Source organism: Hylobates moloch, unplaced genomic scaffold (genome assembly GCF_009828535.3).
Source record: "Hylobates moloch isolate HMO894 unplaced genomic scaffold, HMol_V3 SCAFFOLD_10, whole genome shotgun sequence".
Lineage (NCBI taxonomy): Eukaryota > Metazoa > Chordata > Mammalia > Primates > Hylobatidae > Hylobates > Hylobates moloch.
In genome coordinates, this window is record NW_026652285.1 from 28,571,455 (window position 1) to 28,597,747 (window position 26,293).

General features: G+C 52.5%; 2 protein-coding genes across 2 annotated transcripts in view; both read right to left on the reverse strand.

The window, feature by feature from the left end:
* Positions 1–3,504, reverse strand: part of KIF18B (kinesin family member 18B) — a 22,376-nt gene extending 18,872 nt beyond the window's left edge. The window contains exon 1 of the mRNA XM_032163870.2: positions 3,428–3,504. The gene's annotated coding sequence lies outside the window, so the exon portion shown is untranslated. The remainder of the gene's footprint in view (positions 1–3,427) is intronic.
* A 12,449-nt stretch (positions 3,505–15,953) lies between these two features.
* C1QL1 (complement C1q like 1) lies at positions 15,954–24,622 on the reverse strand. The gene is made up of 2 exons (XM_032163887.2): positions 23,745–24,622; positions 15,954–16,647 (listed from the first exon to the last, which is right to left on the reverse strand). The coding sequence occupies exons 1-2, from the start codon at positions 24,339–24,341 to the stop codon at positions 16,468–16,470; spliced, it is 777 nt and encodes a 258-aa protein (XP_032019778.1). The 5' UTR covers positions 24,342–24,622; the 3' UTR covers positions 15,954–16,467.
* Between the last annotated feature and the right edge of the window lie 1,671 nt (positions 24,623–26,293).

The following is a 26,293-nucleotide window of genomic DNA, read 5'->3' on the forward strand; positions in this document are numbered from 1 at the left end:
GCTTCTGATTGCTAATATTTTATTAAGATTTTTGCAACTACATTAACGAAACAGATTGACTTGTAACTTTTTTTTTTCTTTTTTGAGATGGAGTTTTGCTCTTGTTGCCCAGCAGCCTGGAGTGCAATGGCACGGTCTCAGCTCACTGCAACCTCCGCCTCCCTGGTCCAAGCGATTCTCCTGCCTCAGTCTCCCGAGTAGCTGGGATTACAGGTGCCTGCCACCACGCCCGGCTATTTTTTGTATTTTTAGTAGAGATGGTGTTTCACCATGTCGGTCAGGCTGGTCTCACACTCCTGACCTCAGGTGATCTACCTGCCTTGGCCTCCCAAAGTGCTGGTGCTGGGATTACAGGCGTGAGCCAGCGCACCTGGCCTGACTTGTAATTTTCCTTGTGTCATTTTTGATATCATAAAATAGACTCAACATGTTTTCTCTTTTTTATAGGGAGAGTTTGTGTAAAGTAGAATCATCTTTTTCAATTGCCTGTAAGTTTCTGGTGGAATTTGGTATAGGTTTTTCATGCCTGTGAAGATACATTTTAAACTAACTCAATTTCCTCTATGGAAAATTGAATTCCTCAATGGAATAGTCCTAGATCTAGTCAAAATTTCCATAACTTCTTGAGTCAGTTTTGGCAAGTTGTTTTTTCCTGGAAAATTTTCCGAAGGCATTGTCAAAAAGAATGTTCCATTGCCGTTTCTCTTTCTTTTAATCTCTGTAACTGAAGTACGTCTTTATTTTTGCTCCTAAGATCTTTTTTGTGTGTTTTATTTGTTTCTCCATCAGTATTGCCAGAGGTTTAATTATTATTCTTTTCTAAGATACAGCATTTGACTAAAATAATCCTCTCTATTATATGATAAAACTCTATTTCATTGATTCTGCTTTTAGCTTATTTATTTATTGAGACAGTGTCACTCTGATGTCTAGGGTGGAGTGCAGTGGCACGATCACGGGTCACTGCAGCCTCGACCTCCTAAGGCTCAAAAGATCCTCCCACCTCAGCCTCCTGAGTAGCTGGGATCACAAACACACGCCACCACACCCCCCTAATTTAAAATTTTTTTATAGAGATGGGGTTTCACCATATTGCCCAGGCTGGTCTTGAACTCCTGGGCTCAAGCTGTCCACCCGCCTTGGTTTCCCAAAATGCTGGAATTACAGGTGTGAGCCACCATGCCCACCCAGTCTTATCTTCTTTTCTATTCTACATATGTTCTCTGCTGTTCTGTCTTACTAAAGTTTGATATTTGCCTCATTAACTTTCAGCTTCTTAAACAAAATGTTCTAATATAAGCATTTAAGACTATAAATTGCCCTCTAAGTATCGCTTTAACTGCATCCCACAAGTTTTATAAATAGTATTTTTATAATCGCTCCATGTTAATTATCTTTTAATTACAATTATGATTTCCTATTTGACTGACTTAAGTGTATTTTAAAAAAATTTCAGGCCGGGCATGGTGGCTCACGCCTGTAATCTCAGCACTTTGGGAGACCGAGGCGGGTGGATCACCTGACGTCAGGAGTTTGAGACCAGCCTGGCCAACATGGTGAAACCCCATCTCTACTAAAAATACAAAAAATTAGCCGGGCGCGGTGGCGGGTGCCTGTAATGCCAGCTACTCCGGAGGCTGAGGCAGGAGAGTTGCTTGAATCTGGGAGGCGGAGGTTGCAGTGAGCTGAGGTGGTACCATTGCACTCTAGCCTGGGCAACAAGAGCGAAATTCTGTCTCAGGAAAAAAAAAAAAAAAAATGGGCTGGGCACAGTGGCTCATGCCTGTAATCCCAGGACTTTGGGAAGCTGAGGTAGGAGAATAGCTTGAGGTAAGGAGTTCAAGACCAGCCTGGGCAACATAGGGAGAACTTGTCTCTACTTCCAAAAAAAAAATTGTAAATGTGGTATTTATAACTTAATTGCTTGTGTTAAGAGATTATGTTTTATGCAATACTCTGATAATTGTTTAGATTTGTTTTGTGGCCAGGTAGAAAAACAATTTATAAATTTATAAAATATGCTACATGTATACTTTTTTAAACTTCTATTTTATTTTTTTGCAACAGTATACATGTATACTTTTTAAAAAAGGTATAAATGGAATTTGGTTAGATAATATAAAGACAAACATCTTAAAATAACTCTCTAGGTGTAGGGAAATTCAACAATGAAATAGGCAGAGAATGACTGGATACCTTTGTACTTTTTGAAGCATGGGATGCAGTGACTGGGGAAGAAATAGAATAGGGAGAAGATTGGAGAAAGCAATATAACATTGAGATGTTCTCCTCTAAACTAGGCTTAACTTCTCTGAGCCTCAGTTTTCCAACCTGTAAATTGTAAATAATACTAGTATCTACCCCATATATTTGTGAAGATTAAATGAGTTCATTCGAACCTGGTAAGTACTCAATAGATATTAGTATTACTGTTAGAATTATATGACATATGGCATTTTCCCATGACGATGGAGGAACCAGTGTCTTCAGTAAAATCCCTTAAATTCTGTGGCACAGACCAGGCTTAATCTTTTCCATGTCACTTTAGTTCCCTAAAAGGTCAAAGCTAAGGGGAGATGCATCCTAGGAGCAGTAACAGAGGCCTGGTCTTCTGTCATATAAATGTTCTTTCACTTGTTCCTTCATTCAATCAAACATCTGGCCAGGCGCGGTGGCTCACATCTGTAATCCCAGCACTTTGGGAGGCCGAGGCGGCGGATCGCCTGAGGTCAGAAGTTCGAGACCAGCCCGGCCAACCCTGTCTCTACTAAAAAGACAAAAATTAGCTGAGTGTGGTGGTGGGCGCCTTTAGTCCCAGCTACTCGGAAGGCTGAGGTAGGAGAATCGCTTGAACCCGGGAGGCGGAGGTTGCAGTGAGCCAAGATCGCGCCATTGCACTCCAGCCTGGGAGACAGAGAGACAGACTCCATCTCCAAAAAAAAAAAAAAAATTTTACTGCGTGCTACAGCTACCGGCACGTGCAGCTCTGCAATCGGTTCAGTAGATGGGTGAAGAGGGGCTCACCTACTCCACACTGACATGCAGGGAGTCCCAGGCCTTTAGTTCTAGTGTGCAGAAGAGCCCAATTCTTCCTCACTCGCGAGCAGGAGGACCTTTCACGGGGCCGACCTACAGAGGGCCAGGCCCTGGTGGCAGATGTGCAGGCCCAGTCTAGGTCCAGCATAGATGAGCGGAGGGGTTCTGACCACCCGTACGGGTGTGTAAGGAAGCGCTCCACTTTCCGCCCAGTTTAAAGGGGTCCATGCAGAGCCTGCCGGGCGGCAGCAAAGCTCGTTCTCCGCGCCGCGCCTTGACGTCCAGCACAAGAGGCCTGGCACAGGCCCCCGCCCGGAGCAGGTGGGTCTGCGCGTCCGAGACCTGAAAGCAGGCGTTCGCGCGGTCGGCTTCGCCGTGGACCAGGGCTTACCTTTCGTCGGTTCTCCGCCGCTGGCGTCGCTGCTTGCTCGCGGGTCCCACAGCCACACCACAGACAGGAGTACCCACCCCAGGAGAGCGCGCCCCACACCCTCCCCTACCCGCGCCAACCTCCACCCGGCGCCTCGGGTTCAAATTAGCCGGGCGGGCCGAACCGTGCTTCCTATTGGTCAGCGTCCGGATCGCTGATTGGCTGTTTCCTAAGTAACAAAGTGTTGCGAGAGCCGTTCACAGTGCGCTTGGCGCACTTCCTCTTCCTGTCGGCTGGAGGTTCCCAGGCGGTGTCTCCGGGCCAGGACTCACGAGAGTAGCGTGCAGAAACCAACACAGGGTTGGGATACGTGGGGCCGCTGCCAGTCTCTGTGGTCCCCGGGGCTAGGCTTAGCACCAGTTACAGCAACCAGACATCCAACAGGCGTTTAAACCTGTTTTTTCTGTAGGCTAAATTCACATCCGTTTGTCAAGAGGGGATTGTCAACCGCTGTCCAGCGTCTCTTTCCGCTGCGGGACCATCCCAAGATGAACTTAAAGGACAGCCTTGATGTGGCAAAGCCGGCGGACGCCAAGAATGGCAATTCCATCCGCTTGGCTTTGACAGTGCCAGAAGCATGATGCCTGATGATTGCGTATGAAGGTCGGCCCCTTACGGCAGCGGTGGGGTGCACTGCCTCCATAGTACACCGCTGCCCGCTGCTTGGATTCTGGTGGGCCCACTTCGTGCTGATCTCCAACACCGGAGGTTGTGGGAGTTGAAGAATTTCCAGTTTTGGCTCAGTCACTAACTAGTGCTGAGACTGCGAGTCACTTCAGCCCTCTGAGTGTTGGTTTCCTCATCTATAAAATGGGGCCGATATCCTGCCCTTCCTTACTCACCTAGGAGAGCATTAGGTATGAAAGCCTTCCAACGTCCCCAGCATATGTAAGGGATAACTTTTATACATTTGATTAGAACCAAATAGGTGAAGGCTGCAAAGAGCCAGGTGCTCATTACTTTCAGTAAATCTTCAGTACATCTGTTCCCACACTGGGACTATGAGCAGGTTTGGGGCATGTAAGACAAGGGGGAGGCAAAACTCCCTCATCAGACTTGCCATCAGGATAAGGGTTACTATTTAATACCTAGTTGACTTGGCCCAAACTCATTCACCTCCTTGGACCCCAACTGACCCCTACACAATAGAATAGCATTGCTGGTTTGGTGAGGTTAAAACCAGAAAATTATGTGGAGGTGCTGGTCATTGCAAAACCAAGAAATATGGAGTACTCTTGCCATCTCCACTACCCATGATAAATAAAAACAAAAAAATAAAGGATGGCTTACAGCATAAGGGTCTCTTCCTCTCCTACTGGGATGTGTATTTTAACAGAGGTTTTGGCTCCCCAGGAGCCATCAGGGGAGCCTCTTGTGTCCTATAAGCCAGGTCTTGCCCTGGTCCTCTTCTGGTTCACACAATTAACTGGAGGTTAGGTGAGCCAGGACAAGGCAAGGGGCAGAGTCCGGCCCTGCGCAGGCAGGGGACAGGGGACACTTACTTGCTGGATAATCTTGGGTAAGTCACCAAGTCTCTCGGAGCCTCAGGTTTTGGAGTTATAAAATAGGGAACAAAAGAATACTTAGCTTGTTATGGGCCGGGCGCGGTGGCTCACACTTGTAATCCCAGCACTTTGGGAGGCCGAGGCGGGCAGATCACGAGGTCAGGAGATCGAGACCATGGTGAAACCCTGTCTCTACTAAAAATACAAAAAAATTAGCCGGGCGTGGTGGCAGGCGCCTGTAGTTCCAGCTACTCGGGAGGCTGAGGCAGGAGAATGGTGTGAACCCAGGAGGCGGAGCTTGCAGTGAGCCAAGATAGCGCCACTGCACTCCAGCCTGGGCAACAGAGCGAGACTCCGTCTCAAAAAAAAAAGAATACTTAGCTTGTTATAAAGATTAGAAAAAAATGTAGGTAAAGCACCTTGCTGACATTCAATAAAATGGTAATGGGTGTTCTCATATTCATTTATTCAACAACTACTTACTAATATGAGACAGGTAGGCTCAGAGAATAGGCTGCTCAGTAATCAACACCCTCCTCCTAGCCTCGTGGAGCTTGCAGCCTATGGAGGAAATTAGACAATTAAGGAGGAACAATGATGTGAGACACAGACTATAATGAGAACATGCAGGGGGAAACAGGGCTGGAGAGTGGCATGCTAGCTGAGGGCTGAAGGGAGATTGGGAGCTTGCCTGGCACGGGAGGCTGTTCCTTGGATCTCAGAAGACAAGGGAAGACAATCTCACAGGTGAGAGGGTCAACCTTGCCGAATAGTGCTGAGAGGTCTTGGTAGGGCCTGGCCAGGCCCACCTTAGTGAACACAAATGGAAATTTTCTGGGGCCTACCCCACAGATGCTGATAAGGGGAGATTGGTTTGGAAATGGCCCAACAAGAATTTCAAGGCCTAGAACCCTAACTTGAGGACTGGGTGCAAAATTTTTTTCTTGTGTGGAGGCAGAAGGTGATTCTAGGCTGATATGACTGGGGTGTGAAAGGCAGCAGGCTCTGTCTTCTTAGGAAGTGTGTGGACATCTCACTACCTGTGAGTTCTGAGACCACCGACCCCAGGTGCTCAAAGGAAGCAGAGGGAAGGCACATCCTTCCATCCTCCCACCTGTACCCTTATCATTGCAGAGGTTTTGCTGTACCCTTATCATTGCAGAGCCTTTGCACCACAGTGTGGCATTAGCTATTTTGTGGGGTTTTTTAAAATTAATTAATTAATTTTTTTGAGACAGAGTCTCACTCTGTCACCCAGGCTGGAGTGCAGTGGCGTGATCTCCACACACTGCAACCTCCACCTCCCAGGTTCAAGTGATTCTCCTGTTCTCCTGCCTCAGCCTCCCGAGTAGCTGGGACTACAGGCGTGTGCCACCATGCCCGGCTAATTGTTTGTATTTTTAGTAGAGACGGGGTTTCACTGTGTTAGCCAGGATGGTCTCAATCTCCTGACCTCGTGATCTGCCCACTTCGGCCTCCCAACATGCTGGGATTACAGGCGTGAGTCACCGCGCCTGGCCCCATTTTGTTTTGTTTTGAAATGGAGTCTCGCCCTTTCATCCAGGCTGGAGTGCAGTGGCGCGATTTCAGCTCACTGCAATCTCCGCCTCCTGGGTTCAAGCGATTCTCCTGCCTCAGCCTCCCAAATAGCTGAGACTGCAGGCACAAGCCACCATGCCCGGCCAATTTTTGTAGTTTTAGTCGAGACGGGGTTTTGCCATATTGGCCAGGGTGGTCTTGAACTCCTGACCTCACGATCTGCCCGCCTCAGCCTCCCAAAGTGCTGGGATTACAGACATGAGCCACCGCACCTGGCCTACTTTGGATATAGGCCAATTTTAAAAGGTCCTTGAATCAAGTATCCACTTGGTTTAACAAGAGGTCATGGGTGGCTTTTTTTTTTTTTTTTTTTGAGACAGGGTCTCGCTCTGTCACCCAGGCTGGAGTGCAGTGGTATGATCTCAGCTCACTGCAATCTCCACCTCCTGGACTCAAGTGATTCTCCCACTCGAGCCTCCCAAGTAGCTGGGACCATAGGTGCACTCCACCATTCCTGGCTAATTTTTTTTTTTTAAGAGATGGGGGTTTCACCATGTTGCCCAGGCTGGTCTTGAACTCCTGAGTGCAAGCCATACGCCCACCTCTGCCTCCCAAAGTGCTGGGGTTACAGACATGAGCCACTATGCCTCCTTGACAGGAGCAGCTTCAGAGGAGTGACAACAGCCAGATGACAGTGGGATATGAGGATGTTGTAACAACTTTTAAGGTAATTTGGCTGTCAAGCGGAGCAGAGAAATGAAGTAGTAGCTGTAAGAGGGGTGTAGGGTCAAGGGAGGACTTTTTTTTTTTTTTTTTTTTGAGACGGAGTTTTGCTCTTGTTGCCCATGATGGAGTGCAATGGCATGATCTCGGCTCACTGCAACCTCTGCCTCTTGGATTCAAGCGATTCTTCTGCCTCAGCCTCCTGAGTAGGTGGGATTACAGGCATGCACCACAATGCCTGGCTAATTTTGTATTTTTAGTAGAGATGGGGTTTCTCCATGTTGGTCAGGCTGGTCTTGAACTTCTGACCTCAGGTGATCCACCCACCTTGGCCTCCCAGAGTGCCAGGATTACAGGTGTGAGCCACTGCGCCCGGCCTCAAGGGAGGAGTTTTAAGGATAGTAGAGTTTTAAATGATGATGGGAAGGAGCCAATATACAATGAGCAGCTGGGCTGAGTGTGGTGGTTCATGGCTATAATTCCAGCACTTTGGGAGGCCAAGGCAGGAGGCTTGCTTGAGGCCAGGAGACAGAGATCAGCCTAGGCAATATAGTGAGACCCCCATCTCTAAAAAAGAAATTTTAAAAAAAAGAAAAATTAGCCTGGTGTGGTGGCACATGCCCCGCAGTCCCAGCTACTTGGGAGGCTGAGGCAGGAGGATCATCTGAGCCCAGGAATTGGAGGCTTCAGTAAGCTATAATCATGCCACTGCACTCCAGCCTGGGCAACAGAGCAATACCATGTCTCAAAAAATATATACAGTATATATATATATAAATAAATAAAGAGGTGTGGTTATCAATTAAGTGAAGTCCCCAAAAAGGCTGGAGACTTTTGCCAATATTTTTCAACCATCCCAATTCGTCTGGCTGGGACTGAGGGGTTTCATAGGACTTTCAGTTTTAAACTGGGACAGTCCTGGACGAACAAGGACAAGCTGGTCACCCCGGTGGGAGGGCATAGGATGCAGACAGAGCATCTTCCATGAAAGCAAGAAAGGTGAAGAGGAGGGGCACAGGTTCAGGGAAGTTTGTGATTTTATGGTGGAAAGTTGATGGAGGCTGTCTCTTGTGACTTCTGGCTTCTCTGTGGGGTAGGACATGTGATCACCCACTGGGTAGGCACCTTTACACTCCATCTCCTGCCCTTGCTGCTGGGCCTGCAGATCTATCTATCTGCAGGTACTCAATAGATATTGGCTGAAGGAATCAGTAAATGAATGAGACTGGAGTAGGTCTCACAGGTTGAGTCCTCTTAGAGAGACCCTGGGACAGAGATCAGGGTGCAGGAAGTTTATTGGAGAGTGCTCTTGGAATTAACACCTGTGTTTTGTTTTGTGCCAGGGTCTTACTCTGTCGCCCAGACTGGAGTGCAGTGGCAATTGCTCACTGTAGCCTTGAACTCCCAGGCCCGAGTGATCCTCCCACCTCAGCCTCCCGAATAGCTGGGACCACAGGCACACATCATCATGCCTGGCTACTTTTTTTTTTTTTTTGAGACAGGGATCTCACTGTGTTGCCTGGGCTCAAGCAGTCCTCCCACCTTGGCCTCCCAAAGTTGAGATTACAGGCATGAGCCACTGCACCTGGCCAAATTAATACCTGTGGAAGAGAAGGAAACAGGATTGGGCAGAGGGAGAAGTTGAACTGGGAACTCTGAAGCGGGGAAGGCACTTCAGAGCTGCCCTGAGTAGGGGGGTGGAGGGCCAGGCAGATAAAATCCATGCTGATCAGTTATGGGAAGCAGGCTGCTCTGAGAAAGGGGCAGGACATTGAGGAAGGCAGCTCACATCAGCAGGGGAAATCCCGAAAGGAGGCTGGTAGCTAAGAGCCATCTGCTGGCAGCAGTCTCCGGAGTTCGGGGACAAGATCCTTCAGTTCTGAAGGAAACCTGGGCAGTGCACCGCAGCATCCATCACAGCAGAGAAAGGTGAAAGTTTAAGGAGAGTGAGAGATGGTGAAACAACTGCTCTTACGGTAGAATGGCCATTATGTGGCCGGCACAGTGTTACAGTACTGAGTGAGAAGCCCTACTTGGAAGATGCTCAGTCCAGCCTTGGAGGCTTTGGAGCCTTTGGAGAGAGATCTGCTGCGGGAGTGCAGAAAGGCTTCATGAAAGAGCAGGCAATATGCCTGGGGTTTAAGGAATGAGCAGGCATGGCCGGGCGCGGTGGCCCACTTTGGGAGGCCGAGGTGGGTGGATAACCTGAGGTCAGGAGTTCGAGACCAGCCTGGCTAACCTCGTGAAACCCCGTCTCTACTAAAAATACAAAAATTAGCTGGGCATGGTGGCGGGCGCCTGTAATCCCAGCTACTCATGAGGCTGAGGCAGGAGAATCACTTGAACCCGGGAGGTGGAGGTTGCAGTGAGCTGAGATTGCACCATTGCATTCCAGCCTGGGTGACAGAGCGAGACTCAACAACAACAACAAAAACAACAACAAAAAGAATGAGCAGGCATTCTGCAGGCAACAGAGTAGGCAAGGGCCTAGCAGACACATATCTGGCTCTGGTGAGGCAGGGAGAGGTCTGTAACTATCCTAGCCCAGGCAGTTTTCCTAGTCCAGGCCAGTGCTTACCACTCAAGGAGCAAAGGCCTGTGCCTTGAGGGCCTAGGAAGGAGCCCTCAAATTTTACTTTCATCATCTGGGAAGAGGCAAGAGCCCCATCCCCTGAAGAAGCTGCTCTCTGGGTAGTTTCTTTCTTTCTTTTATTTTTATTTTTATTTATTTTATTTTTTTATTTTTATTTTTATTTTTTTTTTGAGACAGAGTCTCGCTCTGTCACCCAGGCTGGAGTGCAGTGGCGCGATCTCGGCTCACTACAAGCTCCGCCTCCCGGGTTCATGCCATTCTCCTGCCTCAGCCTCTCCGAGTAGCTGGGACTACAGGCGCCCGCCACCACGCCCAGCTAATTTTTTGTATTTTTAGTAGAGACGGGGTTTCACTGTGGTCTCGATCTCCTGACCTCGTGATCCGCCCGCCTCGGCCTCCCAAAGTGCTGGGATTACAAGCGTGAGCCACCGCGCCCGGCCCCTTTTATTTTTATTTTTAACAGAGTCATCCAGGTTGGGGTGCAGCGGCACTATCATAGCTCACTGCAGCCTTGAACTCCTGGACTCAAGTGGTCCTCTCACCTCAGACACCTGAGGAGCTGAGAATACAGGCTTGCGGCACCATGCCTGGCTAATTTAAATAACTTTTTTGTAGAGACGAGGTCTTGCTTTGCCACCCAGGCTGGTCTCAAATTCCTGGCTTTAAGTGATCCTCCTGCCTGAGTCTCATGAAGTGCTGGGATTACAGGTGTGAGCCACCACACTTAGCTTTCTTTCTTTCTAAAATCCCACATATAATCATTCCCAATCTGGGTTCTTTCTTTCTTTCTTTCTTTCTTTCTTTCTTTCTTTCTTTCTTTCTTTCTTTCTTCCTTCCTTCCTTCCTTCCTTCCTTCCTTCTTCCTTCCTTCCTTCCTTCTTTCTTTCTTTCTTTCCTTTCTTTCTTTTCTTTCTTTTCTTTCTTTCTTCTCTTTCTTGACAGTGTTTTACTCTTGTTGCCCAGGCTGGAGTGCAATGGCATGATCTCGGCTCACTGCAACCTCTGTCTCCCAGGTTCAAGCAATTCTCCTCCCTCAGCCTCCTGAGTAGCTGGGATTACAGGCAACCATCACCATGCCCAGCTAATTTTTGTATTTTTGGCAGAGATGGGGTTTCATCATGTTGGCCAGGCTGGTCTCGAACTCCTGGCCTCAGGTGATCCACCCGTCTTGGCCTCCCAAAGTGCTAGGATTACAGGCACAAGCCACTGTGCCCTGCCTTTTTTATTTTTGCTCTGTCGCCCAGGCTGGAGTACAGTGGCATGAACTTGGCTCACCGCAACCTCCACCCCTCTTCGGGTTCAAGCAATTCTTCTGCCTCAGCCTCTAGAGTAGCTGGAATTACAGGTGTGCACCACCACGCCTGGCTAATTTATGTATTTTTAGTAGAGACAGGGTTTCACCATGTTGGCCAGGCTCGTCTCAAACTCCTGACCTCAAGTGATCCACCCACCTTGGCCTCCCAAAGTGCTGGGATTACAGGCGTGAGCCACTGCACCCAGCCGAACCCAGTTCTTCTGTCTTCATTTCCTGCGTGTCCACTGGGTCCTGCTGTCTCCTTTTCTAGCTCTGCCCTGAACCAACCCAGTCAACTTTGGCTTCCTCTCTGGGTCTTAGTGTTTCTGAGCTGCATAATCGGAGTGGCCATTCTGTGGCATTGATTCTTAATTTTGGCAGACGGCACAAATGAATGGAGAGCATGGGGTAGGTAGCCCTCTGGCCCCTTTCTCCAGCCCCCAGCTGACCCCTCTCAGTATCCCTTCCAATCCCTTCCAGTTCCAAACATGTGTATGCTTTTCACTTCCACTTTATTATCACCTCATTTGTAGGGTTTTAAGGTTTATTACCTAGAAGGGAGTGAGGAACTCACACCTTCAGTTCCGCTTTTCAAATATATTGTCATCATGTGTGAAAATAACCTTATTAACAGCATCTAACCTGCTACAGTTTTGTCTGGGGGGCATCCACATAAATAAATGCAGAAGGAACCAGGGCATGGGCAACCACACAGCTAGCTGGGGTAGTGCGGCCTCTGGACCCCTGGAACTTTCTCCTAGCCCTTGGGGGTCCTGATGCTGTTGTCAGGGTCAGCAGAACTCAGATGAGACCCAGAGCAGCTTTGAGCAATTGGCCGCCTTCTCTAGGTCTCTGCCTCCTGCCTCCTCCTCTGATGCTCAGAGCTCCTCCAGGAAACAGCTCCTGGGCCTCCCCAGTTCCCCTGTCTCCTGGATGCTTGTCCAGGATTGATTCTCTGGGCAGCTCCCCTCTAAGCAGTAAATGAAATATTGGTTACCAGGAGTGAGGCGGGAGGCAATTAACCCCTAGACCTCACCATGGCAGATGTGTCTGTAGCAAGCTGAAGTGGAGAGCTGGGCACACCTGCCTGGCCTTCCTGCAAAGTCATCCAATTAGGGCAGCCCCCAGCAGTGGGCCCACTGCCCCCTCTGGTCCCCATAACCTTAGAAACCAGGGCAGCACCAGCTCCTAGGGCTGGTGGCTGCCTCCGCACAGGATGGCCTGCCATTTCTCGTGTGGGAGAGCTCCAGGGGCACCTCCGTCCTCACAACCCTCCTGGCAGGGACATTATTCATTAATTAATCACACATCTTCCTAAAGGGGAGGCAGCCTGGGGAGGTTTGTTGCTTCTCCTCCAGAGTAGACATGCCGTTCTGTCTGTCCAGCTCCTTCCCACCACCCACACAGCCCTGCCCCCTGGAATGTTCCTGTGCCAGAAAAGAACCCTGACTGAGGAAGGGGGAGATAAATGCCCTGCTTTCAGGGAGCCCCCACTAGAAAAAACAGACACAGCCTCTGCTCTCAGAGAACTCACAGTTAGATAAGAAGACAGTCTCTCCTTCAGGCAGCCCCCAGTCTGGGGGTGGAGACTGTCCCTTTCTCAGAAAGTCCTAGTTTAATAGAAGAAGCACAGTATCGGCCAGGCGCAGTGGCTCATGCCTGTAATCCCGGCACTTTGGGAGGCCGAGATGGGCAGTTCACTTGAGGCCAAGAGTTCGAGACCAGCCTGGCCAACATGATGAAATCTTGTCTCTACTAAAAATACAAAAATTAGCCAGGCATGGTGGTGTACACATGTAGTCCCAGCTACTTGGAAGGCTGAGGCAGGAGAATCTGTTGAACCCTGGAGGTGGAGGTTGCAGTGGGCCGAGATCGTGCCACTGCACTCCAGCCTGGGTGACAGAGCAAGACTCTATCAAAAAAAAAAAAAAAAAAGAAAGAAAGAAAAGAAAAAAAAAAGAAAAGGAAAAGCACAGTATCTACCCCTCAGAACCACTCATGGAAGCAGTCTTTGCATCTAGGAATCCCCAGATCCCTGGTCTGGGTGGAGATATACACCCCACCCTCAAGGAGCTGACCATTTGAAGAGAAAACACAATCTTTGTCTTTGAGGCCCCCTAGTCTGATGGAGAAGATATGCGTCTTACCTTTAAGAAGCTTCCCAAACTGATGATGGAGATACAGTCTTTGCCCTCAGGTGTCCCAAGTCTGAAGAAAAAAATAGATTTGCCCTTGATGAGCCCCTGTTTGATGGGGAGCATTGCCCTAGACGGTTCCCCTGCAACTGGGATGTGGCTTGAGTGACAAGCAGCAGGCAAGCTGGCACTTCAGGACACTCCTGGTGCCCTTCAAAGGTCAAAAAAGTCCTTGGCTTCAGTCCAGCCCCAGCTGTGCCATAGCGTTACTGCATGACCGTGGGCAAGTCACGAATCTTCTTCAGACTATGATTTCTTCACCTACAAAATGGAGATGTTAGCCCCATCTCTCAAAATGACATGAGGATTGTCAAGTTACCAGAAAGAAAAGAAACCAGGCCAGCCAGCCAGCCAGCCTGCACGCACTACAGAAAAGATTAACATGGCTTTTCTTGTAACAGAGGTCATGGATCAGTCCCAGTGGCCTCTGGGAAAGGTGGGGAGGCCCTCAGGTGTGGTGGCTGGGTAATTCCAGGCCCAAATGGCCATTAGAGAACCCGGGGCTGTGGGCAGCACTGGGGGGCCAGAGGAGTGCCTTCTAATCTAATCACTCTTCCCACTGAGACTCTCATTCCAGCCAGACCTGCCAGGGGTTTTATTGGGTTTGTGGGGACCCGCAGATTTCAATCTCCAGACCCCACAGGGAAGGAACAAGCATTAAGCTAATTTTATTAAATGGCCACAGCTGGCAGTGGGGGAAGTAGGAAAGAGAAAGGAGGATAAAGAAAGTCATTCAAGTCTGCCAGCCACCACAAGGGTCTATACATGAGGCCTGGCCAGGAGGGAGGCCACCCCTCCTTCCTGTCTCTCCAGCTGAGCTAGACTGGGGAGGGGAAGCCAGATGGGACCTTTCTTCAATGTAGAGCCTTGGGATTCTCCAAGAGGCTCACTCCATGGCTGCCACCCAGGGCAGATGCTTGTAAATACATCAGGCCTCTGCAGGGTTGGAGTGGGAGTGGAAGGGCTGGGCTCAGGCTGCCCCGGTGCCATCCTCAGATCTGCTTTGGAGATCCCAACTCTGAAATATGGTGTACCAGGTAAGAGCATTATCTTTGGTTCAAATACTGGCATTTGCCTGTTTTTAGCTCTGTGATCTTGGCAAGTTGCTTAACCTCTCTGAGCCTCAGTTTCCTCACCTAAAATGGATAAAATAACAGCATAATTTTAAAGGGCATGAGATAATTTCCTGTATTTCTACTGCCCACCCCTGCACACATATCCATGAGATAATATTTATAAAGTTCTTACATAGTACCTGACGTATAGTGGGTGCTCTCTCAATATTAGCTATTGTTATCTAGAAATGCCCTGTGTGACATGGCCCCCAGTTATAGGAAGTGAGGATGGCAGTGGTGGAGTAAGGGGACTTGGTATGTCTTGGGTTTTCTTTCTTTTTTTCTTTTTTTGAGATGGAGTCTTGCTCTGTTGCCTAGGCTGGAGCGCAATGGCATGATCTCAGCTCACTGCAACCTCCGCCTCCAGGATTCCAGCGATTCTCCTGCCTCAGCCTCCCAAGTAGCTGGGATTACAGGTGCCTGCCACCATGCCTAACTAATTTTTGTATTTTTAGTAGAGACAGGGTTTCACCATGTTGGCCAGGCTGGTCTCAAACTCCTGACCTCCGGTGATCCTCCCACCTCGGCCTCCCAAAGTGCTGGGATTACAAGTGTGAGCCACCGTGTGTGGCCATGTCTTGGATTTTCAAGTGCAATCACAGAATTTAGAAACTATGTAAGCAAGATATTTAACCTCCCTGCAAGAATAAAATCTAGGTCTAACCTTCCAGGGCTGTTTGGAAAACTTGAGATGACATACTTGAAAGCATTTTGCAACAGTTATAGATAAATAATAAAAGCTATGTTTATTGAGCACATAACAATATTCCTCACTAATCCTCAATCAAGTGAGGTAGGTCTCCTACGTTTATTGATGAGGAAACCAAGGCACAGAGGTCAAGTGCGTAGACCTAGGTCAGCTAGCCTTTAGTCCAAAGGATGTTCCTTTCTATGGCTGTCACTAATCCTAAATTGAGTTGAAAGAAGTGACTTGCCCAGGATCATACATGGTGGCCCAGGGCCGGACCTAGGTCTCCCAGTTTAAAGATCACCTGTGCCTGTGGAATGCTGATGCCTTTCAGCGAGGCTCATGCCTGTAATCCCAGCACTTTGGGAGGCTGAGGCAGGCGGATCACGAGGTCAGGAGATCGAGACCAGCCTGGCTAACATGGTGAAACCCCATCTCTACTAAAAATACAAAAATTAGCTGGGCACGGTGGTGTGCTACTGTATTCCCAGCTACTGAGGAGGCTGAGGCAGGAGAATCGCTTGAACCCGGGAGGCGGAGGTTGCAGTGAGCCGAGATCTTGCCATTGCACTCCAGCCTGGCGACAGAGTGAGACTCCGTCTAAAAAAAAAAAAAAAAGGAATGTGTCCACCATGGAAGATGATGAAGGAACTGGGCTGCTTCCCATCCCAACTGCCCAGGCCCACTTGGGTTGTGGTGGGCTTTAGGCCCTTTGGCAACTTCTTCCTGGAGCAGCTCTGGCTCTGGCACCTGGTTTCCCCTAGAAACTTCCACCAGACCCCTTCCTAATCTGGAGGAGGGCACGGTCCGCCGTCCCCTCCCGCAGCCCTCCCCAGGGCACAGACTGAAACCCCCGCGGGGTGAAAATGTTTTTATTATAGCTTTGGTCAGACGGGGCACAGCCGGGCGGGGGCTCTGAGGGTGCTGGGAAGCTATCCAGCCCCCAACTCCCCCATCCCCCGGGCGCGCCACCCCGGAGGGAGCCGAGGGCAGCTCATCTCAGAGCGCAGGAAGCAACCCCGCCGCCGCGACCTCTCCCCAGGCTGGGGTGGGCTGGCAGGCGGAGGTGGGCAGTAAACAGTCCTATTGTACAAATATATAGCGCGGGCCGGGCGGGGGCAGTCAACCCCGGCTCCCAGGCACGGGGACAGGGCGCGCTGGGCCCTGCTCTGCAGCGAGCCGGCGGGAGGGCCTAGCTGTGGCCCAGGCGGTGTTGAACGCAGGCCGGGGGCGTCATAGCCGGGGAGGGCCGGGCAGCGAGCGGGTGGGCGAGGGGCGAGTCATCGCCTGCCCCGCCCGGAGGGGACCCCGGGGGGTGAGGGACGTGGGTGGAGGGAGACGTGGGGAGCTCAGTCGGAGTAGATGATGAAGCCAGAGAACGTGCTGTATTTGTTGCTGTTGCCGCCGTGCGCTTTGCCTCCATCCAGCTTGATGAAGACCTCGTCGCCGGCGTCCAGGTGCAGGATCACGCTGTTGCTGGCGTAGTCGTAGTTCTGGTCCGCGTCCTGGGCAATAGCACTGGCCCGCACCTGCGGGTGGGGGACACGGGAGGGAGGGCGAGAGGGGAGGGAGGATGAGAAGGGAGGGAGGTGAGGCAGTCCCGTGGGGAGGATCAGCAGACCTCAAACCTGGCCTCCAGCCTCGTCTCATCCCTGCCACGCCCCCCCCACACCCGCTCCCCGCCCCCTTCCGATCATACAGAACTTGTTTCAGCAAAGGGGCAGAGAGGAGCCCTGGATTTCTAGGGCAGGTCTGATCTGGGCCTGAATTGGGAGTCAAGGCAGAGTCTTCCTCCTTAACTCTTATAGGGCTTTCCATCCAGCTGGCTGAGAACCTCAATACCTCCAGGAAGCCTGTCCTTGCAAAGAGGAATTCTCTGGACCTCCAGGGAATGCAGGGCCTTCCCTACTCTCATCATTCCTTCCTCTCTGCTTTCATAATGATGCCATCGTTTCAGCCACACCCGCTGGATCTTATGTCAGTGGATGGACACAAGGGCACACCTTGGCCCCACAGGTCAGGCAGCTGGACCAATGCCAGGCTGCCAGTCAGCAACCACCCTGGAACCAGGGCCAATTCTTTGGTCTGAAGTGCATTCCAGAGTCTCTCCTGCTGCAGCAATGAAACAGAAGGCCTGGTAATGCTTTCTCCTCCCAGAGCTTAGAAGGGGCCTGGGTGCCAGCCTCCATGGAGCTGAAGCTATGTACCTGTCACTACCCACCCAAAGAGGATTGTAGCTCCTCCTGTCTCATCTCAGGGTGGTATAAAGGAACTGGATGGGAAGAAGGGAATACAGGCCTTACTTCCCTCTGGGATTCTCAGTCTGATGTGACATCCTTGCTGGTCCCTGCCTTGATGGGGGATGGGGAGGGACAGACAGGATAATGGGTCAAGGGAGCACCAGCATTTGGGCTTGGAGCCTGCTGTCACTTTTGGGGGCTCTGACTATAATCATAAGAGGTTGTGTGGTGGCTGGGTGTGGTGGCTCATGCCTGTAATCCCAGCACTTTGGGAGGCCCAGGCAGGTGGATCATTTGAGATCATGAGTTCGAGACCAGCCTGGCCAACATGGTGAGACCCCCATCTCTACTAAAAATACAAAAATTAGCTAGGCATAGTGGCACACGCCTGTAATCCCAGCTCCTGGGGAGGCTGAGACAGGAGAATCACTTGAACCCGGGAAATGGAGGCTGCAGTGAGCCGAGATCATGCCACTGCACTCCAGCCTGGGCGACATAGTGAGACTCAGTCTCAAAAAAAAAAAAAAAAAAAAAAAGAGAGAGAGAGAGAGAGATTGTGTGGTGGTGAACAAATAATCTACAGACATTCCTCTAACAGGTATGGAAACATAAGGCCTGAGTTTGAGGATCGCGGCCTCTCCAGGGTATCCTGGTTAGAGACATGGAAGAGAAGCGCCCTCTCCAGGACTGTGGCTTGTGGTGTGGGGAGGCTGCACTGAGTGGAGTTCTGTCAGCCAGGTTTCTCCACAGCCCTTCTCTATCCTGTCCCTTCACTGAAGGCAGCTCACCATCCCACCCCCCAGGGCTGAAGTCTGGGTAGAACAAAGCCAAATTAGGGGAGGGGCCCATCCTCTCTCCTGGGCTGGAGGCAGCACTGCAGGTCAGCTGTGCCAGAGCTGCTGACTCAGCCGTGATGCTGCAATGAAGAGGACCTGACACATTTGCATGAGGGCCTCCCTTTAAAACCCATCTCCAGCCCCTTCTTTTCCCTCAACCTCTTCTTCCCAACCTGAGAAGAAACTCTTTGTGGGCTTAGCTGGGAAAACTGGTCTAGTTAAAGGTGGGAGGGAATAAATGTGGGGGGAAATGCCGTCTGCCAAGGAGCTCAGTTTCTCTTTTTTTTTTTTTTTGAGAGGGAGTCTCGCTCTGTCGCCCAGGCTGGAGTGCAGTGGCACAATCTGGGCTCACTGCAAGCTCCGCCTCCCGGGTTCACGCCATTCTCCTGCCTCAGCCTCTCCGAGTAGCTGGGACTACAGGCGCCCGCCACCACGCCCGGCTAATTTTTTGTATTTTTAGTAGAGACGGGGTTTCACCGTGGTCTCGATCTCCTGACCTCGTGATCCGCCCGCCTCGGCCTCCCAAAGTGCTGGGATTACAAGCGTGAGCCACCGCGCCCGGCTCTTTCTAGAAAATGGATGAGAAGACTTTGCCTCACCACTGCCACCTCTGTAAAAGTCTTTTGATGATGAGGAAAAAAAAAACATTTAGATCTTGATGGGGCTTTGAGTTATTACGGAAGAGCTGAAAGCAAACAGCCAACTTCTATATCGTTCCCTGAGCCCTAATCCTGGTAGTATTTATTATTACACATGCATTTCATTATCTTTGCTAATAAATTACTACTAATAACAATTATTTTTATTGCCCAGATTAATTTAGCCTTAACTCATTAAAACAGTGTGCTCCTTAATAGCCAAATCCATTGGAACAGAGTCATCTGTCATCAGGAATCTCCTGGTGATGTGACTGCATCAGAACTGTTATGCTTATGTTTATTATTTATTCATCACCATGATTGTTGCCGTAATTATCCTAATTATCCATGGAGGCAGAGAGAATTTATGCCCTTCCATCCTTAGACGGTGGGGGATCCAAGAATGGAACCCAGGGGTCCCAATTCTCTGCCTGACTGGAGACAGTTGAGGCCTGCAGTTCCTCCTGGGGTCCAAGGGGAAGTGTGGGGAAACGAGGTTGCCAAGGAAGCAGGAAAGCAGGTTTGGGCCTTGTTATGAGGGAGCGCTGTAGAATCAGCTCCTCAAGGGCTGCCAGGAGGGGAAACTGAGGCAATGGTCTGACCAAGGGAACTGGGTGAGAGGGCATCCAGGAAACATGTTCCTGCCTTCAGATCAATGCTGGGGTCTTGGGTGTACAGATGTGGCTCCCACAGGGGAGCCAGCCTGGCTCATGGGGGACACTTGCATTTTCACACATTTACTGCATTCCCACTGTGCCAGGCACTGTGCTTTGTATTGTGAAAGGTATTAGGGGCCAGAGAGGATAGCCAGGGGGCCATCTGCCACCACCAGGGGAGAGGCTGATCTCCTTAGGTCTTTTACTTTTTTGAGACAGAGTCTCGCTCTGTCACCCAGGATGGAGTGCAGTGGTGCGATCTCGGCTCACTGCAACTTCCGCTTCCCAGGTTCAAGCGATTCTCCTACCTCAGCCTCCCGAGTAGTTGGAATTACAGGCACCCACCACCACACCTGGCTATTTTTTTTGTATTTTTAGTAGAGACAGGGTTTCACCATGTTGGACAGGCTGGTCTCAAACTCCTGACCTCTGGTGATCCACCCGCCTCAGCCTCCCAAAGTGCTGGGATTACAGGCGTGAGCCACTGTGCTTAGCCTTCTTAGGTCTTTATACCGCCACCTTCAATTTATACATGCCAGCACCTCTCGCCACACTCAGACTCTGTTGTCAAACCCCTCGCCCATTGGTGATACTCACCTCCCCACAGCCTCCTACCCTGGATAAGCAGCACCCTGACCACAGGCCCTGGCACATCCTCACAAAGCCCCCTGCCCAGTTTATTAATTTTGTGTCCTCTCCAACCCACCTCAACTGTGGATCTTGGAGGCAGCTGCAGGCAACTCACCACACCCAGGGCCCCACTGCCAACCCAGAGTCCTTTCCCCAGGCTCCTCGCGTCCTAATGGCCAGGGCTTGGTGCCATCAGGGGTGTTGATGCAAGGCTACCCCTAAGGACTGGGGCCAGTGGGCTTCAGATAAGGACAGAGGAAGCCTCAGTGCCAGGCATGAAGGTGGCGCTCCCCATCCCAAACTTGCCCGGAGAAGAGGCAGAGCCCAGATTCAGCTCTGCCTCCCTACAGAAATTCTGGAAGCCTCTCTACAGGCAGGAAGCCAGGAAGGAAAAGCGCAGTGCTCAGGGTGGCCCCTGGTTCTGAAGTCACGGGAGATACAAGCTTCTCTCTTTTGTTCCCATCCATTGTCTGGTCCTGCCATTTTTTTCTCTGCTTATTTAAATGTCCTTGTCCACCTCTGAGCTGGCTTTCCCCTACACTTGACCTTTTATATTTTCCTTTGCGGTATCTCCTCACCTTGGGGACCAATGTTCACCATCTTCTCCTCCTGCGTCAGGTTGGTCTGCACCAGGGTAGGCCCTACTGAAGCACTCCCTCCCAGCCAACACATTTAGGGACCAAAGTCATCAATTGGACTCCCAGACCACCTTTAACACAGTACTCGTTGGGGTGTGTGATTGTATGTTACGAATGTTCCCCCTGCATAGGCCATGAGGTCTTGGAGGGCAAGTGGACTGAACTCCTACAAAGCCTCAAATCTGGCTCCTAGTAGCGGCTCAAAACTAACAAGTGGGATGGCTAGTGAGATCAAATGAGTCTCTTGGGCAATTTGGAAGAAGTCATAAAGGACACGGGAGAGGGGGCTACAGGCCCCACTATTTCTCCTGGTTTTCTTCTCTTTTCGTTTTTATCTTTTCTTTTCTTTCTTTTTTTTTTTTTTTTTTTTTTTTGAGACAGAGTCTCACTCTGTTGCCCAGGCTAGAGTACAGTGGCGAGATCTCACCTCATTGCAACCTCTGCCTCCTGGGTTCAAGTTATTCTCTTGCCTCAGCCTCCTGAGTAACTGGGATTACAGGCATGCACCATCATGCCCAGCTAATTTTTTTTTGTTGTTTTTTTTTTTTTTGAGTCAGAGTCTTGCTCTGTCACCCAGGCTGTAGTGCAGTGGCGCGATCTTGGCTCACTGCAAGCTCAGCCTCCCGGGTTCACACCATTCTCCCGCCTCAGCCTCCCAAGTAGCTGGGACTACAGGCGCCCGCTGCCACACCTGGCTAATTTTTTTGTATTTTTAGTAGAGACAGGGTTTCACCGTGTTAGCCAGGATGGTCTTGATCTCCTGACCTCGTGATCCACTCGCCTCGGCCTCCCAAAGTGCTGGGATTACAGGCGTGAGCCACTGCGCCTGGCCTAATGTTTGTATTTTTAATAGAGATGGTGTTTTGCCATGTTGGCCAGGCTGGTCTCAAACCCCTGACCTCAGTTGATCCACCTGCCTCGGCCTTCCAAAGTGCTGGGATTACAGACGTGAGCCACCAGGACCAGCCTCTCCTGGTTTTCTTTTGAGGGGGCTGGTCTGAGTAACTATTAAAGTGCTGGGCCTTTGAAACCCCTAGTTAAAGCCACCTCCTTTTTTCCTACTAGCCTGTGGTCCCATCTCCAGTGAGCACCCGTTCATCAGACTCTGTCAACACCCTGCCCCTGCTGGAGGGAAAAGGAGATTTTGAGATGGTTTTACCTCCCAGTGACTGAAGCAAGTTCCCCATTCTAAGCACACAGCATCTCTGGGGCCCCTTCTTGCCTCATCTCTGGGGACCTGCTGGGACTTCCTGAGGTGGTGCAGGGTCTAGGGCCAACCTGTGGCCCAATGACTGCCTCCCTATCCAGGCAAGCTGCCAATCCCCTGAAACCTCAGCTCTGTGTCAGCCCAAACTTCTTTGGGAAAGGAAGACATTCCATTGATGAAGGTGACATTGCTGCATCCCTTATTGGTGATTAATAGGGGGAATCATGGGGCTGTCTGCAGAATGAGCCTTTGCTGGATACTGGGGCCTCCCATTTGGTCAGGAACCAAGGACAAAGAGGAGAGACACAGGGATGTCTGATTGACACACGTGGGAAAGAGAGACATACAAGGAATAGAGAAGAGTGGGGTTAGACCTGGGAAGGAGAGGCCAGAAACCCAGGGAGAGATGGAAAAGGCAGACACAGGAGAGAGATGGACAAGAAACGGCAAAATAGAAGAAAGAGGCAAGGGAGAGGTAGAAACCAGAGAAAAGGTGTTGACGGGGCAGCAGCCAGGCAGAGGAAAGAGAAGAGGGGCTGACTTACAAGCACCTGGCAGGCTGTCTGCTCACTTTCCCTGCCTGCCGCTGTCTCTGCCCCCAAGACTTGCAGACCCGCAGGCTGGCAGAGCCTCAGGGCAGTGCTGCTGTGGGAAGGGTTCCAACAAGGTCTTGTATCTTAATCGTGAGAGATTCCTTCTCAACTTCCTCTAGCTCAGCTTTAGTTCTGACCAGTGGTCCTCTTCTTCCAAGAGAATGCTCAGCCTGACCACACCCCCAGGCCACAGGCCACCACGAGTGAGAGCACTGGGAAGGGAGGTGGTATCAAGAGAGCTCCTAAAATTGTCACCCCAGGGCGGGGCTGGGTGGAGGTTGGGCCTGGGGTCGGCCATTCCAAGGAGAGCTACACGCACATGCGAGTCCCGGTACCAGAGTCCCCGACATACTCAGCGCTTTCCAGCTGCAGCGTCTGAGTCCCCGACACACTCAGCGCGTTCCAGCTGCAGCGTCTGAGATAGGGACGGAGAATGGAGAGGACCCCACACACTCCAGAGTCAGGAGGGGCTGGAGCTGGGAGACCAAGAGGAGGGGGAGTTTCCATCTCTTCCCTCCGGCCTCAGAAGGAAAAAATCTCCCGCCCCCCAGGCTGCCTTCTTGTTGGGGAAGCTCTGCTACAGTGGGAAAGAGCTCCCCAACTCCCGGATTTTGCAAAGCGTGTCAGATCCGCCCAATGGTCCCTTATCGAGGGCAGGGGACGCACTGCAGCCAGGGCTCTAAGCACCGGGCTCCCTTTGCCTTTGTGCCCCAAACATTTCCTGCAGCCGGCCTTCTCCGCTTGCGCCCATGGCAACGCGCCTAGGCGCCCGCGGGCGCGGATGCTGCTTCTCCCTATTCCAGGCGCCAGAGCCCATCCTTGCCCTCCCCTTATCGCCCGCTGGTGTCGGCCCGAATCCACTTCCCAAGGGGCAAGCCCCCAAGGGCAAGTCCGTGCACCTGGGAGCCCTGCGCTCTGACTAGTTGGGTTCATTTCCCGCATTTCCAGCAGCGTTCCAGACGGTGCCCAGCAGCGTCTGTCTTGGAGCGGGAACCCAGGAACTGAGGATCGGAGATGTACGCTGGCTCCGACCATCCCCACACGTGATGCCCAAGCGGGGCCGCTGTGGGGTGGGATCTCCACCTGAGTCCGCCTGGCGCCCCCGCCAACTCCGATCAGGTACCCATTTGCCCCGGGCTCCCTGGGTGCCCTGGCCCCAGCCCAGCCCCATGCCCCCGCCTGGCCCACCTGGCCATTCTTGCAGAGGTCTGCCCACATACTGGTGCCGTCGCCGCCGCGCATGAGGACATGGTAGGTGAAAAAGTAGGTGCCGGGAATGTTGCACGTAAACTTGCCGCTGGCCGCGTCGTAGTTGTTGCCTAGGTTGGTGACCACGTCGTCAAACTTGAGTACCTCGTAACCCTCGTGGGGGTTCTTGAGGCCGGCGTAGAAGGCCACGCGCGGCACCGTGGTGTAGGTGGCAGTGCTGATGGCGCCGCTGACCCCCGCGCCCGGCAGCCCCGGAGGGCCCGGTTTGCCTGGCTCACCCTTCTCCCCCGGCGGCCCCACAGGGCCGGGAGGACCTGGGTCCCCGGGAGGCCCCGGAGGGCCGGGCTTGCCGGTGCGGCCCGGCTTCCCCTGGGGGCCCTGCACCAGCGTGGAAGGCGGGGGCGCGCCGCTCTGCTCGCTCAGGGCGTCGCCGCCGTCGGTCCGCGCGCCGGCGCCGGGGCCCCGCGCGGGGTAGGGGTCGCACACCATGCGGCAGGTGCCCAGCATCTCATAGTGGCCGTCCGGGCTGCCCGAGCTCACCAGCACGGGGATGAGCACCACCAGCACCAGCAGCATCACCACGCCCGCGGCGGCCGCTAGCAGCGTCTTTCGGCCCGCGCGGAGCCTGGGGAGCGCCGGGCCGCCCGGCCGCGCCGTCGGAGCAATGGTGCCGGCGGGCAGGGGGCGCGGGCTAGGCGCCCGCGCTCAACGGCGGTCCGGCGGGGCTGCGGGCATGGGGCCGGGCCCGGGGCGCCGCGCTGCGCTGGCTGCGCTGCGGAGCCCAGCCGCCGGCTCCTGCCTCGCGCCTCCCTCCTGCTGCGCTGCCGGACTGAGAGCCGCGGCCGCCGCCTCCCGCCTCCCGCCTGCAGCCTCCCGCCTGGCTCCTCCCGCCTCCTCGCGCCCGGGCCACCGCCCCCTCGGCCGGGCCCCGCCCCGCCCGCTCCGCGCGGCTCTGGGCTCACGAGGGGTGGGGCTGCGGGCGGGGCCGGCGCCTAATTGGGCTGCGGGCGCCTCGAGGTGGGAGGGGCAGAAGGGGGCGGGGTCGCGGAGACCCCGGGCGGGAGCCGAGAAAGGAGAGACTGAGTACGCAGAGACCGAGACTCGGAAATGGGGTGGGGGCCGGGGTCCGAGAGACCCAAGAGGCGCTCCAAGGGAAGGGGAGAGTAGGGACCAAAGAGCGAACGGGAGAGAGGGCCATAGGGAGAGCTAGAGAGCGCCGAGGGGATCGGGAGAGGAAAGGCTTCGAGGGTCACCAGGAAAACAGAGGGACTGGGGTCGCGACGGGCCAAGACCCGCAGGGGGCGGAAGCGAGGGGATAGCGCCCGGGTCTGCAGGGGACAAAGAGCGATTGAGGGGAGGACGGAGCAGGGAGCTGGAAGGTAGGATGAGAAAGGGGGTTATGACGCGAAGAAGAGGATACGGAGGGGACCATTTGGCACTCAGGCCTCGCAGACCACCCGTCTGGGAGATCCAGAGATCGGATGAATGCCTGTCCGGGGGCCCAGCAGAGCCAGAGGGCAGCCGCCTCCTCCCTTCTGGCTCTGACTGTTCCGGGACCCGCCTCCCCCGAGGGAGGGCAGGAGCTTCAACCCCCTCCTCGCCTCTGCCGCTTCCTCACCGAACTGTGGCCAGGCTGCTTTTTCCTGGGCCCTTTTCTTCCATCTCCCTCTGCTCAATCCCTTTATCTCTGCCTCTAGACCAGGGAGAAAAGGGGATGCTAAAAAGGCGGGCACCCCCACGTGCTGACAGATGCAAATACGTCCCTGAGGGGTGACCCCCTTTTCCAGCCTCCAGGATGAGGGGTGGATCTCATCCAGATCCTCAGCTCCTCCTCCCTCACCCCCCAGCCTCCTCTGCCGCCCCCTAACTCTTCTCCCCATCAGGCTGTGGGAGGCTCTCCTCTTCCTCAAGTGCAGCAAAGTGTTTAGGTTGCATAAACCGAAACGTGTCTGCTTCCATCAAAATATTTGCCACATTATCTGAGGCCCAGGTCGGGCTGCTCCACGGCTCCTCCTTCGCCCTCCTTTATCCGGCCCGGCCCACCGGGGAGGCTTATGCCATTCGGAGGCGACTGGCCGGCTGCTAAAGAATCACATCCCAGCCTCTCCTCTCCCGAGAGGTCTCCCTCCCCGGCTCACATTCTCCCTGTTGACCCTTCACCATGGGCAAAATGATTCCCTGGCCTTCCCTACCCAACGTTGAGGTCGCTCACCTCATCCAGGGGTGGGAGTAGAAGGACACGGGACATCCAACGAGGGGGCTGTGAAAGAGGACCCTCCAAGCACTGATGGCTGAGGCCAGGTTAGAGTGACCCCATCACCACCAAGGAGGGAGCTAAAAAATTTCAATAAGTAGCATTTATTCAGGGTTTACTCTGTGCTAGGCCCTGTGTTGAATGCTTTACATACATGATCACCGTTGATCTTCACATCAATCCAAAGAAGTAAAGTCCAACATTATTTTAATTTTACAGATGGAGAACTGAGGCTCTGGGAAGTTAAGAGACTTGCTTAAAGTCACACAACTAA

What these genes read in the sequence shown, in the direction of transcription:
- C1QL1 (XM_032163887.2), bottom strand. Translation starts at nt 24,341, where the DNA reads ATGCTGCTGGTGCTGGTGGTGCTCATCCCCGTGCTGGTGAGCTCGGGC. An exon ending in ACCTCTGCAAGAATGGCCAG is followed by an intron (nt 16,648 to 23,744) that starts GTGGGCCAGGCG and finishes CCCCACCCGCAG; the next exon opens with GTGCGGGCCAGTGCTATTGC.